This window comes from Erinaceus europaeus, chromosome 3, assembly GCF_950295315.1.
Source record: "Erinaceus europaeus chromosome 3, mEriEur2.1, whole genome shotgun sequence".
NCBI classification, from domain to species: Eukaryota; Metazoa; Chordata; class Mammalia; order Eulipotyphla; family Erinaceidae; genus Erinaceus; species Erinaceus europaeus.
In genome coordinates, this window is record NC_080164.1 from 155,134,010 (window position 1) to 155,149,581 (window position 15,572).

Genomic DNA, 15,572 nt, shown 5'->3' on the forward strand with positions numbered 1-15,572 from the left:
CAGCTCATCCTTGTAGTTTGCTTTCAGTGTGCAGATTGAGATAATCATTCATTCTTTTCATTTCACGTGTTCATGGGCTTGAGTCTTTAAATATCTTTGATGTTAAAGACCCTGCAATGTCTTGCCAAATTTTTATTAGTAGTTTAACAATGATTATAAAATTACAAGATAACGGGGTATAATTCCACCCCTATCCCGCCACCAGAGTTCTGTGCCCCCAGTCCCTCCACTGGAAACTGCAGTAGTTCTCCCAAGATCACAGATATGAGTTGACTATTATTTCTACAACTATTTACCTATATTTATATATATTTGCCCATTTTTTCCTCCCCCCATTTTTGGATGGGGTTATTTGTTGTCTTGTTGTTGAGTCTGGCAGGCTCTTTATATATGTTGGTTATTAAACTCTTATCTGATGTATGGCATGTACAGATCTTCTCCCATTCTGTGAGGGGTCTCTTGGTTTGCATAGTGGTTTCTTTTGCTGTGAAGAAGCTTTTTAATTTGATGTAGTCCCATAGGTTTATACTTGCCTTAGTCTTCCTTGTAATTGGATTCGTTTCATTGAAAATGTCTTTAAAATTTATGCGGAAAAACGTTCTGCCAATATTTTCCTCTAAGTATCTGATAGTTTGTGGTCTAACATCCAAGTCCTTGATCCACTTGGAATTTACTTTTGTATTTGGTGAAATACAGTGATTCAGTTTCATTCTTCTGCATGTTTCAACCCATTGTTTCCAACACCATTTGTTGAAGAGACTCTGCTTTCCCCATGTAATAGTCTGGGCCCCTTTGTCAAAGATTAGATGTCCATAGATGTGGGGCCTCATTTCTGGGCTCTCAATTCTATTCCACTGGTCAGTGTGTCTGTTCATGTTCCAGTACCAAGCAGTTTTGATGACAATGGCCCTATAATACAGTTTGAGATCTGGCAGTGTGATGCCTCCGGTTCTGTTCTTTTTTTCTCAAGATTGTTTTGGCAATTCTAGGTCTCTTCTGGTTCCAGATAAACATTTGTAGCATTTGTTCTATTCTCCTAAAAAATGTGCTTGGGATCTTGATGGGGATAGCATTAAATTTGTAGATGGCTCTGGGTAATATATTCATTTTGATGATGTTAATTCTTCCAACCCATGAACATGGAATATCTTTCCACTTCTTTGTGTCTTTTTCAATTTCTTTGAGTAGTGACTCATAATTTTCAGTATACAAGTCTTTCACTTCTTTGGTTAGGTTTATTCCTAGATATTTTATTGTTTTTGTTGCTATAGAAAAAGGAACTGATTTCTGGATTTCAATTTCTTCTAACTTAGTGTTTGCATAGAGGAATGCCACTGACTTTTGAATGTTAATTTTATAGCCTGACACCTTACTGTATTGCCTGATGATTTCCAAAAGCTTCTTGCTGGATTCCTTAGGTTTCCATTTTTTCCTATGGTCCTGCCTTCTTTTCATTTCTGAGTCACACCTACTACTTCTGAGTGTCCTTCCTTGTATTTTATTTTATTTTTTCCCCTCTTCTCTTTCCAGGTCTTGATGGAGTTGGTGTTCAGAGCCCTCTGGTCAGCTCCCCCTAACACCTCCCCCTCTGGGAGTATGGACCAAAATTCTTTACGGGGTACAGAAGGTGGAAAGTCTGGCTTCTGTACTTGCTTCTCCTGGTCTAATATCCAGATCTTTGATCTGATTTTGGTACATGGCATTAAAAGATGATCTAGTTTTACTTTTCTGCATGTGATTGTCCAGTTTTCCTAGCACCATTTGTTGGAAAGACCATCTTTTTCCAATTGAATGGCTTTGACCTCATTGTCATACATATGTTTTGTGGTTATACATGTGTGGCCTTAACTTCTGTCATGCATGTTAGTGCTAAAAAGTAAAGCATTTGAAAGCATTGCCAAAATAGATTGACAATTGTCATAAACTGAGATACTACTTGTCCCCATTTCCTGACAAGAAAAAAGACTTAAAGTAACATGCCAAGATCAAACAAATAGAAAGCACTAGAGCAGAGATTCAAAGTAAGGTTTTCTGAATCTTAGGTCTGTTCCTGTTTCTCTATGCCTCAGTTTCTTCACAACTAAGAGCTAAGAGACTAGGAAAGAATATGTATGTGAGTGAGTGGTATTGATTATAACCCCAGGGAAGAATTAAATTCTGCTCTGTTTTCTTACCTACTGTGCCTGGTATGATGGGATGAAAATATATAATGTACCTGGTCAATTAACACCTAGTATGTACTTCTCTAGTGACTTATTAACAAAATTACTCCTACTTTGTTCTGTGCTTTTTAACTTTGAAAATTCATGTTCTTTTTCAAGCAAATAATAACAAGATAATTTTCAGTTGACTTTTGCACATAAAAAGGATGCTTCTGTACACAAAGAACTACCGCTGTGAAGAAGTCTCTCAGGGCAAACCAGTGTGTAGATAGAACTACCCCTTTTATTGAAATTAGTTTCATGCAATTAGTGTTACTTATGATCTTCCCTTTTTGCTTTTAGGATATTCGGAAGTTTTTTGGGGTAATACCAAGTGGAAAGAAACTTGCAAATGAAACAGTAAAGAAGAATGAGAAAACAAAGTCTGCCCAAGAAACTTTAAAAGCAAAGAAAGGGGTAAAGGAAATCAAGGTCAGTTTCCCAGATATAATCTCATATAAGAGGTTAAGTGAACTCAGTCTTTGACTTGATCTGTTTAGAGGCTTGTGAACATGGCTTTCAACTAATTTAGCAATGAAACACTAAGGTATTTATAATTAATAAATCTTACTGCATTCACTACTTGATCTTTTTTCTAACGCGTTATCCACTGGGCCACCATGTGGGCTGTATAACTTGATCTTTTTCTGAAGGTGGAGATGGAACCCTTTCTAGTCCAAGCTTTGCATTTAATACATGCTGATTTTCCCTAGTAGAGACAGGTGAGTGAGACTGGGCTTCTGATGAAGACTTTGGAGGAAAACTTTATACTTCTCCTTGTCCTTTTTGGGTCTGAAAGTGTGTGCGCGTATTTTATAGGTAGAGACAGAGAAATTAAAGGGAAATGCGACAAAGGGAGCGACAGAAACACCTGCAGCACAGTTTTACTGCTTTGAAGCTCCCACCCACAGGTGAGGTGGCTTGTAAGTGAGCCCTTGTGCATTATAATGTGTGTGCTCACTAGGCATCAAGCTTATCATTGTGTGGATGCGTCCAACTGTAATTAGCTTGTGTATGTCAAGCTGGTAGAGGCCCTTGTGTTGAATGCCAAACCAGTCTCATTAAGATTGATGACAGTGAGAAAGTAGAGGAATAGATAGGCCTCTGTAAAATTGACAGAGGGGAAAACCTCATAATGTCATTGGTTGCAATTTGTTGTAGTCTATAGCAAAGAATCTCAGTGCAAAGATGTTATCAAAGAATAAGTCAAATGCAAGAAATAAACACATAAAAATGGGCTCTTAATAAAGTAAAAGATTGTAACTACAAGAAAACCACAATACCTTTTGAATATGTTAGCGATACAGCATACTTGTAAATATTAAATAACACCTTCATTTTAGCTTCCCAAAAGGTGTTGGGTATTGGTACACCCACAACTCTTTAAGTTTTAATTTTGACTCTTTGGTCTTTGGAAAGCTTACCTTACAGAATTTGACTATTCACTTATTTATTTTAACCAGAGCACTGCTCAGCTCTGGCTTATGGTGGCACAGGGGATTGAATCTGGGACTTTAGAGCCTCTTTGTATAACCATTATGCTGTCTACCCCGCCCCTTGACTTTTTAATTTCCTTTTCTTTTACTTGTTTGTTTGTTTGTTTTGTTAGAGGCAGAGAGTGAAAGAGGCCACGACACTGAAGCTTCCTTCAGTGGGGGTTGGGGGTATCTGACATTCTCTTAACTCCCATTATGCATAGGTTAGTGTAGGACATGGAGCTGAATAATAGTACAGCTTTTTCTATGATTATTTCTTCCCCATCCTTTATAGTTATTCTAGCCCATTTTATTTTATTTATAATGAACTACAGAGAGAAAAAGACCTGAGCACTGCTCAGCTCTGATTTATGGTGGTGCTGGGGATTGAACCTGGGACCTCAGAGCCAGGTATGTAAAGTCTTTTGCACTGTCGTCATGCTGTTGGCAGTCAGCTGAGGTCAAGAACAAACACCTCATCACAGACCCCTGCAGGCGTCCACCCGGCTTTGACCTAGCACATTATGATTGGGCCCTCCTCAATCGCTATCGAACAGGCCATGGCCCGTGCGCCGCTATGTTCCATCGCTGGGGAGCCAGAGACGACCCGAACTGCCCCTGCGGCTACAGACAGACTATGACCCACATAGTCAACGACTGCCACCTCTCCAGATTCAAAGGAGGTCTCGAAACTTTACATCAGGCTCAACCTGACGCTGTTGACTGGCTACGGAAGAAGGGCAAACGCTAGAAGAAGAATCAGACAGTATTGATAATTTGGACTGGATAATTTTTCTTTTCTTTTCTTATTGGCACTGGGGTTTTGTGCCTGCATGATTCTACTGCTTCTGGCAGACTTTCAGTTTCAGGTAGAAAGTCGGGAGAGAGATAGACTGAGAGGAGAGACACCGCAGCACTGTTCCGCTTTTCAGTTGGCTTTTCCTTGGTGTTTTCCATGTGATGATGGTGGCTCTCATCTGAGCCTTTGTACTTGGTAAAGTGTTTATAAGGTGAACTGTCTCCTGGCCCCTGGACTGGATAATTCCTTGTGACATTGTGGGCATGTCTAGTAGCACCCTTTGTCTACCCATTAAATTCCAATAAGACTCCCTTAACTATCACTCCTCCAATTATGATAAGGGAAAATGTCTTCTGAGGGGTAGTTGAAAATCGCTGAGCCCAAGCCTAGTGAGGAAAAATTGACTAAATTACATATGCTTCTGGTATGTTCTAGTTATACAGGGATGTTTTATAGTTTGGTTTTTTTAGGCTTTTTAATTTTCTTTCTTCTTTTTTTTAAAACTAGAGCACTGCTCAGCTCTGGTTCAAGGTACAGTGTTACTGTGGATTAAATTTGGGACCTCTGGGGCTTCAGGAACCTCTGGGGCCTCAGACATGAGAGTCTTTTGCATAACTACGATGCTGTCGCTCTGGCCCTAGGTAAATAGTTCTTGTAAAGAAGACGACTCTAGACAGAAGCAACCAAGCAAGAAAAAGAGGATCATTTATGATTCAGGTATTGTTTCTCGGGAGGATCCTTAAAGTTTTAAAGCAATAATGATTTTTTTCTTGGAATAGTTTTCAAGCTAAGATACATAACTATAATGGTATTAAGTATTGCGAGAAGAGGACTTTGTGCACAAATAAAGTTAAATTCTTTTATGTTGCAGAATCTATCAGATTATGAATATGTTAATGTAAACATTTGTTGGGGAGGGTCATAAATATAGTTTATGACAAGTTTTTTTATTAAGTTTTTTTTTTTTTAATATATCACATCTTTCTGCCAAGCTTCTTTGAAACTGAACCTGGAAAATAGTATCATAGACTATTACTTTAGAAGTAGACTATTACTTTAGAAGTATTTAAAATTTTTGTGTCTTTGACCTTTTATTGCACTTAAAGGGACAAGTAATCTTTTATCAACCACTATTATCTTTTTTGTTTTTAATATTCTTATTTATTTATTATTATTTTTTAATTTTTATTTTTTTAAATTTATTTCTTTATTGGGGAATTAATGTTTTACATTCAACAGTAAATACAATAGTTTGTACATGCATAACATTCCCCAGTTTCCCATTTAACAATACAATCCCCACTATGTCATTTATCATCCTTCATGGACCTGTATTCTCCCCACCCACCCACTCCCACCCCAAAATATTCTTATTTATTACTGCATACAGACAGAGAGAAATTGGGATGGGAGGGAAAGATAGAGAAGTAAAGAGACAAACATCTGCAGCCCTGTTTCACCATTAATGAAGCTTTCCCTCTGCTGGTGGGGACCAGGGCCTTGAACTTGAGTCTTTGTGCACTGTAAGATGTGCACTTAACTACGTATGCCACTGCCTGGCCTTCAATTTTTTTTTTTTAATAATTTATTTCTTTATTGGGGAATTAATGTTTTACATTCAACAGTAAATATAGTAGTTTGTACATGCATAACATTCCCCAGATTCCCATTTAACAATACAACCCCCACTATGTCATTCATCATCTTTCATGGACCTGTATTCTCCCCACCCAGCCACCCCAGAGTCTTTTACTTTGGTGTAAAGCCTTCACTTTTTTTTAAAGATTTTTTTTTTAATATTTATTCCCTTTTGTAGCCATTGTTGTTTTATTGTTGTAGTTATTATTATTGTTGTTATAGATGTCCAAGTTATTGAATACGACAGAGAGAAATGGAGAGAGGAGGGGAACACACAGAAGGGGAGAGAAAGACACTTGCAGACTTGCTTTATTGCTTGTGAAGCGACTCCCCTCCAGGTGGGGAGCCGGGGGCTCAAAACTGGATCCTTACATTGGTCCTTGGGCTTTGCGTTATGTGCGCTTAACCTGCTACACTACCGCCCGACTCCCTCTAACACAGTTTTAAAAAAGGTTTCTCCAGTAAATGAGAGAGAGGGAAAGAAAGAAAACCAGAGTCCCACTCCATCAGATAATGCTGGGGATAGAACTCAGGACTTCAGGGGGTTGGGAGGTAGCACTGTGGGTTAAGTGCATGTGGCGCAAAGTGCAAGGACTGGCTGTGTGGATCCTGGCTCAAGCCCCGGGCTCCCCACCTGCAGGGAAGTTGCTTCACAGGTGGTGAAGCAGGTCTGCAGGTGTCTATCTTTCTCTCCCTCTCTCTCTTCCCCTCCTTTCTCCATTACTCTCTGTCCTATCCAACAACGATGCCATCAATAACAACAACAATAAAAAAAACAAGGGCAACAGTAGGGAAAATAAATAAATAAATAAATAATAATAATAATAGTAGACTCAGGACTTCAGGCTTTCAAACTCAAGGCTTTAGCCACTGTGCTACTGACTAGGCCTGAGGAACTAACACAATTTAAAAGCTTTTTACATACATATAATTATAAGACAGAGAACATAGACCTTTATGCATATGCCTCATATATTAAAATGGTGGCATAACTGCAAAAGATAACAGATTTTGCTTTTGTGGAGAATATTCCATCTGTTGTGAATTCTGAAGATTAAAAATGTAACATAACGAAGCATTTATATATAGGTTGTTAGGATTTTGACAGTGATAACAAATATCAGACTTGACTCCAAGAGTGTTTGAGTCTTTTATTTCTGTTCACTGTAAAGAATTTAAAGAAGTATGTATCCCTATCCCACAGTTTTCCTTTTTTTTGGGGGGACTGGAAAATTTAATTGTTTGATTATTTTTTTTAAATAAATAAACATTTTCTTTTTTATTTATTTTTCCCTTTTGTTGCCTTTGTTGTTTTTTGTTGTTGTTATTAATGTCATTGTTGGATAGGACAGAGAGAAAGGGAGAGAGGAGGGGAAGACGGGGAGAGAAAGATAGATACCTGCAGACCTGCTTCACTGCCTGTGAAGTGACTCCCCTGCAGGTGGGGAGCTGGGGCTTGAGCTGGAATCCTTAGGCCGGTCCTTGTGCTTCGCACCACATGTGCTTAACCCATTGCGCTACCGCCCAACTCCCCATTCTTTTTTTTTTTTTAATTTTTTAAATTTTTTTATTACTGCTTTTTTCTTCTTTTTTTAAGTTCTTTTTTATGTTTATTATTATTATCGTCTTTATTTATTGGATAGAGACAGCCTGAAATCAAGAGGGTGATAGAAAGGGAGAGAGACACACATACACACACCTGCAGCACTGCTTCACCACTTGCAAAGCTTTCCCCTTGCAGGTGGGGACTGGGGCCTCAAACCCAGGTCCTTGCGCATTGTAATATGTGCACTCAACTAGGTGTGCCACCACCTGGCCTCAATTGTTTGATTCTTTTAGGGGACAGTATGAGGCAGATTTTAGAGATAGATGTATGGTGCAGTGGAAGAGGATGGACACTGAAGTTTATGAAACTCTTCTGTTGGTACACATTGTCTTGATTTATATCAAAGTGCTTAGGGTGATTATGTGGTAACAGAACAGAGGTCCCTAAAGATGTCTGTAATCCTAACTCCTGGAACCTGTGAACATGTTGGGTTTCATGGCAATGCTAAATTCACACCGTACATGGCATATGGTGCTGCTAACCAGATAACTTTAGAATAGAGCCATTACCGTGTCAGGGCCAGCGTAGTCACAAGGAAGGAGGAGATAGAGAGTTCTACTATGGAAAAAGGTCAAAGGGCTAGAGAGGCGACAGCATGAAGTGACCTTTTCCTGAGATTCTTTGCTTTGTAGAAGGGAGGAAGAGGACGAGTTCTGGAATGCTGGCTATTGTTAAAACAGGACAAACAAGGAAATGGATTCAGATAGGGAATACCACTCTACGGTCATCTTCATTTTAGCCTAGTGAGGCCTCTGTTGGATTTCTAACTTCCAAAATTGTATTGTTTGCCACCAAGTTTGTGGTGATTTGTCATAACAATAGTAGAACACTAATAAAAAAAAAAAGGTTTACTTAATACTGGGTAAAAGTAACTTTATCATTCATAAGAGATGTGACTGGAAAAAGGTCTCAAGGAATTGGCTACCTCTTGAATATATCCTCTTGAAAAATACACTGTAGGGCTGGGGAGACAGCGTAGTGATTATGCAAACAGCTTTCATGCCTTAGGTCCCATTTTTAATTCTCAGTACCACCACAATAAGCCAAAGTTCTTCAGTGCTCTGGTCTCTCTGTCTGTTTCTCTCATTAAAAGTAAATAAAGTATTTAAAAAATTTTTTTTGTATATTTATTTTCCCTTTTGTTGCCCTTGCTGTTTTTTTTTTTTTTTTATTATTGTTGTAGTTATTCTTCTTGTTGTTATTGATGTCATCATTGACATTGAAATGGAGAGGGGATGGGAAGACAGAGGGGGAGAGAAAGATAGACACCTGCAGATCTGCTTCACCGCCTGTGAAGTGACTCCCCTGCAAGTGGGGTGCTGGGGGCTAGAACCGGGATCCTTATGCTGGTCCTTGTGCTTCATGCCACTTATGCTAAAGTATTTTAAAAACATTATACAGTAGGGGGTGTTCAGGGACAGAGTGTTTGACTCCAAAAAGAACATTATACTTTAATAATTATTTTCTTATTTATTTATTTTATTTTAACCAGAGCACTGCTCAGCTCTGGCTTATGGTGGTACGGGGGCTTGAACCTGGGACTTTGGAGCCTCAGGCATGAGAGTGTTTGCATAACCATTATGCTATCTACCCTCCGCCCCTTTAATACTTCTTTTCAAACATTTGTTTTATTTGTCTCATATATAGATTCAGAATCAGAAGAGACAGTGCAAGCAAAAAATGCCAAAAAGCAACCAGAAAAATTGCCTTTGTCTTCTAAACCTGGTAAGGCTCCACGACAGGATCCTGTTACATACATTTCAGAAACAGGTAAGGGTTCATAAGAATATGTTCAAAGTTGTAGAGAAAAACCGTTTTTGTGTCTTGTGCTTCACATTGACATCTAAATGGATTGCTTTCACTTTGAATTGAGTTTCTAGTTCTTTTTTTTGCTTTGTTAAAATATATTTATCAGGGTAAAAATCAAAACCAGCTCTGACATTTTCTGTGGAATTTTGAAGTTATTTTTCGTTTTTTGAGGGCCAGGGATTGAATCCAGAGCTTCATGCTTGAAAAGCATGTGCTCTATCACTGAGCTGCTACCCAGAGCAAATACACAAACATTTTGAGAGATGAATGACAAGTTAGATTTTTGGAATACCTGTGAATTTCATTCAGCCATGCCACCATTAACGGTGTGATACTATTCAGATAATTGTACATTTTAGAGTAGCTTGCTTAAGATTTCTTTTTTCAGACAACAGTCTTTTTGGAAATACTCATGTATCTTACAATTAAACTCTCAAGTTTTTAGTGTTATTGGTATTTAGAGAAGACCAGGGTTTTCTGAGCTCTGAAAACTACATCCAACTTTGCTTATATGATCATTTTTTGAGAGTGACAGTACTAGCTGTAGATAAATTATTCAGTAGTTAGGGAATGAAGTGAAAGTTGTATGTTGAAGGGCTTCTGCCTCTTTCCCTTCAGCAGTTGTGTTATTTGGGGGCTAGTGCTCAGTGAACCTGTCTTTCTATAAAGCAGAAACTATTTGCATAGATTTGTTGGAAATATTTAATAGAGATCTACAAAAGGTCTGTAAAATAATATGCATGTCAAAAGAAAAAAAGCATAAAACAAAAGCCCACAGATGAATTCTCTGAAGCATTTATTTGATAAAATTGTTCAAATACAAAGATAAACTATAAATGATAAAAATTTATTGTCTGTAAAAATTTTGGTAAGCTGAGATGTTTCTTCATTATGTCAGGTGGTAGACTGAGTCTTTAACCTTTCTGTTCTATTGCTAAATACCTGCTCAAGCACATTGTGTAAATGAACTCTCCTATTAAGAGCCCACTCTCCCTCCCCATCTCTAGATCTGGCCATATTTGTGTAGTTTTCAGTATGTGGGAGGGAATCTAAAACCAGTATGGTGATAGGCTTATTATGTAACTGAAGGTGGTGTGATCAAGCTTTGCAGTAACACCCTGAAAACGTCACGGGTAGCTTGCAGACAGCCATGACCTTTAGAGCTGTGGATCAAGGCTATGCTTATCTTAGGGATTTTAAGTACACAAGAGGGTCAGACAATTTAAACCTTCATCACAGACTTTTTTTTTTTTTTAAACATGCGGCTATTGCTTTTAGGCCAGTTGTTTCAGAGTGTTATTTTCTGGAGAGATAGTTCAGCATTTTAGCTAAAAAAAATTTGTAAACATTCAGCTTATGGCATGCACACATGAACATGGACATTGTCTCTGTTTTAGTTAAAAATCTTGGTGTGTGTCTGCACAGTGCTGTGGTGTCTTTCTCTGTATCTCTCTCAAAGATAAAATAAATAAAGTACTTAAAAAAAAAATCTTGGTGTGTAATGTGCCCATCTAATAATGATGTTCAGTACTACCTCGTGAGCTGCTTTCTATTGGAACTGAAACACAGGCAAGAAACTAGCTTTTTCCTTTGCTTGTTCTCATTTTTTTTTATTCCTTGAAATGATAAGTGAATGGCACATAAATACTAACTTATATTTTTTGCATATGATATACCTTCCTACATCTGCTTTTAAATATTGTGGTAAAGTCATTTTGATTTTGCTTTAGTTTTTGTTGATTATGTAACTGTGCTTTAAAAATTTCGAGCTTGTGGATGACAGAGGTCCTAGTGGGGGTTGTATTGTTATATGGAAAACTTAGAAATGGTATGCATGTACAAACTTTTGTATTTACTGTTGACTGTAAAACATGAATTTCCCAATAAAGAAATTAAAAAAGTAATAAAGAAAATGTATACAGAAAAAAAATTTAGAGCTCATGTTGGTCCCACTTATGTTATAGATGTGTGTTGTTATGTTAACAAATGTGTCTATTAAGCACTTAAATTGTGATTAGTTAGAATTGATAGTGTTTGGGGGTGGGCAGTAGTGCAGCCGGTTAAGCGTACATGGCATAAGAATCCCGGTTCAAGCCCCCAGCTCCCCACCTGCGGTGGCGGGGGTGGGGTGGGGGGAAGGTCCCTCTTCAGAAGCGGTGAAGCAGGCCTGTAGGTGTCTTCCCCCCCCCCTTCTCTATTTCTCTCTGTTCTGTCCACCACCAACAACAGCAATGGCAACAATAAAAATAACAAGGGCAACAAAAAAATGGGAAAAATAGTATCCAGGAGCAGTGGATTCGTAGTGCAGGCAATAACCCTGGAGGCAAAAAGCAACAAAGAATTGATAGTGTGTTACAGGTAGGACGGAAGCCTTATGTGTGCCAGCAGTGGAGGAAGCTCTGGTGCTTGTGGCCGCTCTCTGTCCTCTCTTTGTGTCTCTGTCTGAATAAGTGGCCCTGGGGATAGTGAGATGTGACTGCAAAAATAAATAAACAAAAGTTGTTGAGACAGGGAGATAGCATATTAGTTCCACAAGAGACTTCATGCCTCAGACTCTGAGGTGTACCAGGTTCAGTCTGACCCCACCGTAAGCCAGCCTTGAGCAGTGGCCTAGATTTTAAAAAAAGAACATTTAAAAGACTTGTAAGTGTAGAGTACAGATTTTAAAGACTTATTACCGACAAAAAGGATAAGCTGTCATTAATACAATTTTAGTACTGATTACTTGTTGAAATGGTAATACTTTGTGTATATTGGGTTAAATAAAATTTATTACTCTTTTAATGTTTATTTTCTTCATTTTTTAATTTCAATTTTTTATAGAGACAGAGAAATGGAGAAGGGTGATAGAGGAGGAACAGAGAGAGGTACCTGCAGCACTGCTTCACCCCTTGTGAAGCTTCCTTCTGTAGTGGGGATCAGGGCCTTGAACCATGGCCCTTGTGCATGGTGACATGTGCACACTACCAGGTATTCCACCGCCTAGCTCGTTTCCCCCCCCCCCCCCATAAGCCTTGTTTTATGCTGGGGCTAGGGATTGAATTGGGGACCTCCAGTTTTTCAGGCATGAAGGTCTTTTTACATAACTGCTGTGGTATCCCCCTGGTCCAGTATATTAATAAAATTAACTCACCTGCCTTTTTTTTAAATCCTTTTTGCTGTGGCTGCGAGAACATTTAGAGTTCCATAATGACATCTGGATAGGTGGCTCAGTGTTAGGTTTACAGGACTTACCTGTATGTGCACAACAGCACAAGTCTCTGGCATGGCACATACAAGAGTAGAGTGGTGCCCTGGTTTCTCTCGCCCTTTGTCAGTAAAGAAATCTTAAAAAAGATGAAATTATGTATGGTTCACATTTTTATCTCTATTGCATACTATTTTATAGATCATGAGAAACATTTAGGAAATAGGTATAATTTGAAATGAAGCACTGCAAATGCATTTTTTTTTTTTTTTTTTTTTTTTTACCAGAGCACTGATCAGCCCTGGCTTATGGTGGTACAGGGGATTGAACCTGGGACTTTAGGACCTCAGGCATGAGAGTCTTTTTGCATAACCATTATGTTATCTGCCCCAAGCTCTGACCTCCTGAGGTCAATCCCTAGTGCCTCCATAAACTAGAACTGAACAGTGCTCTGGTAAAAAGATACAAGGACAGACAAAATGCACTTCAATGCTTCAGTTCCCACTATAGAACTTTAGGTTTGCTGTGTAGCTGCATGACAGATCTGTCTTCTATTACTGATTTTTAAAAGTAGTTTACATTAAGCTAATTATATGGGAAAATTGCCTATAAGTATCTTCATAGCTAACTACCTACTCTAGTAAAATGTTCTTGTAGGTTGGTAAAAATCCAAACACTTGTACTGGGTAAATATATTTACTTTTAGCTGTTTAATGAAGGGAGAGACCTTGAGTTTTGTTTGGCAGAGCTGACCTTTTATTATGCAGTTTCATCAGGCTCTGATGTTTGGTAGAAAATGGTGGTTCTCCCTACCCCTATCTTTTTTTTTTTTTAATAATTTTTTAATATTTATTTATTTTCCCTCTTGTTGCCCTTGTTTTACTGTTGTCGTTATTATTGATTTTGTTGTTGTTAAGATAGGACAGAGAGAAATGGAGAGAGGAGGGGAAGACGGAGGAGAGAAAGATAGACACCTATAGACCTGCTTCGCTGCCTGTGAAGCGACTCTCCTGTAGATGGGGAGCCGGGGCTCGAACCTGGATTCTTAACGTCGGCCCTCGCGCTTAGCGCCACCTGCGCTTAACCCGCTGTGCTACCGCCTCAGCCCCCTCACCCCCATCTTTAGGATTGCTTATGACTGACACATTTTTAAATTAATTAATTAATTAATACATTAATTAAACATTAATTAATGAATGTATTTATTACCAGAGCACTGATCATCTCTGGCTTCTGGTGGTGCAGGGGATTGAAACTGGGCTGCAGTCTCAGGCATGAGAGTCTCTTGCATAACCATTATGCTACCTACTCCTGCCCATGACTGGCAATTTTAACTGAGCTCATAATTCTAGATGGTAGTTACTGCTCTTGAAGTTATACTGATTTGAGGGATGTTAAATGGAGAAAAATTTGGGATGCTTGCCCTTCAAATTACTGTGTAATGTCAGTGATCTACGACTTGGGAAAATAGTTAACAGAAAATATTACTGGAGGTGTGTATGTGTAACAATCTCTTTGTTAATTTTTTGGAGCGAGTATTTTTGTGTATAATTAGGAATAGGTTCTGTATGGGATAGAGAGCTTAGATGTTTTTAGGGAAGTTATGAGTGAGTAAAACAATTTCCTTGAAGTAAAAGTAAAGAACTGTGTTATTACACTATTTGTATTTTTTTCTAAGAAGATTTTATTTATTAATAAGAGGGATAGGAGAAGAGAGAGAAAGAACCAGACATCACTCTGGTAACGTGTGCTGCACATCACTCTGGTACGTGTGCTGCTGGGGATTGAACTTGGGACCTCATGCTCAAGAATCCAATGCTTTATCCACAATGCACCACCTTCCAGACCACTAATTGTATTTGTTCAATGTAAATATTGATTTGTGCAATGAGCTTTGGTCTGAAAGAAATGAAGTTTAGTGGCCAGAGAAGTGTTGGAGTTGATAAAGTATTTTGACTCTTAGGTATATGGTCTTGATTTCAATTCCCAGCATCAAATGTGCCATAGTGATGCTCTGGTGTGTTCTCTCTCTTGTCCCTCTTTGCACTTTTCTCATCCTCTTCTCCTCTATTAATAAACAAAAAAAAAAGTTTGGATTTTTTTTTTTTAAATAGAAATAGAGAAATTTGAGAGGGGGGATAGGGAGACACTGCTGCTGTGCTCATGAAGCCTTTTTATTTTAATTTTTTAAAATCTTTACTTATTGGATAGAGATATCCAGAAATTGAGAGGAAAGGAGGTGATAGGGAGGGAGAGAGACACCTGCAACATGGCCTCACCGCTTTCAAAGCTTTTCCCCTGCAGGTGGGGACTGGGGGCTTGAACCTGGGTCCTTGTGCATTGCAACATGTGTGTTCAACCAGGTGCACCACCACCCAGCCTCTGCTCACGAAGCCTTTACCCTGAAGGTGAGGGTCGGGCGCTTGAACCTGGGTCCTTGTGCGTAGCAACATGTGTTCTCTATCAGATGGGCCACTGCATGGACCTGAGGTTTAGAATTTTTGAGGATGAGTGAACTATTTAGATTAATATTAATTTTTTAAATAATTTCACTATTTTATTTTATTTTAATTTCATTTTTTAACCAGAGCACTGCTCAGCTCTGGCTAATGGTGGAGCAGGGGGATTGAACCTGGGACTTTGGAGCCTCAGGCATGAGAGTCTGTTTGCATAACCATTATGCTGTCTACCCTATCTGATTAATATTACTTTATTTACCACATTCTCACTAAAAAAAAAAAAAGTCAACAATTCAGATAAAAACATTTCACCCGGGGCTGGGTGGTGGCATACCTGGTTGAGCTCACATGTTATAATGCAGAAGGACCCAGGTTCGAGTCCACGGTCCCCCTACCTG

At 38.7% G+C, this 15,572-nt stretch overlaps 1 protein-coding gene across 1 annotated transcript in view; it reads left to right on the forward strand.

The window, feature by feature from the left end:
- The window catches only part of RFC1 (replication factor C subunit 1), an 85,975-nt gene that overhangs the window by 18,382 nt on the left and 52,021 nt on the right, over positions 1 to 15,572 (forward strand). Inside the window, exons 2-4 of the mRNA XM_060188169.1 lie at positions 2,505 to 2,633; positions 5,117 to 5,192; positions 9,367 to 9,489. Coding sequence (XP_060044152.1) covers positions 2,505 to 2,633; positions 5,117 to 5,192; positions 9,367 to 9,489 — 328 coding nt within the window. The remainder of the gene's footprint in view (positions 1 to 2,504; positions 2,634 to 5,116; positions 5,193 to 9,366; positions 9,490 to 15,572) is intronic.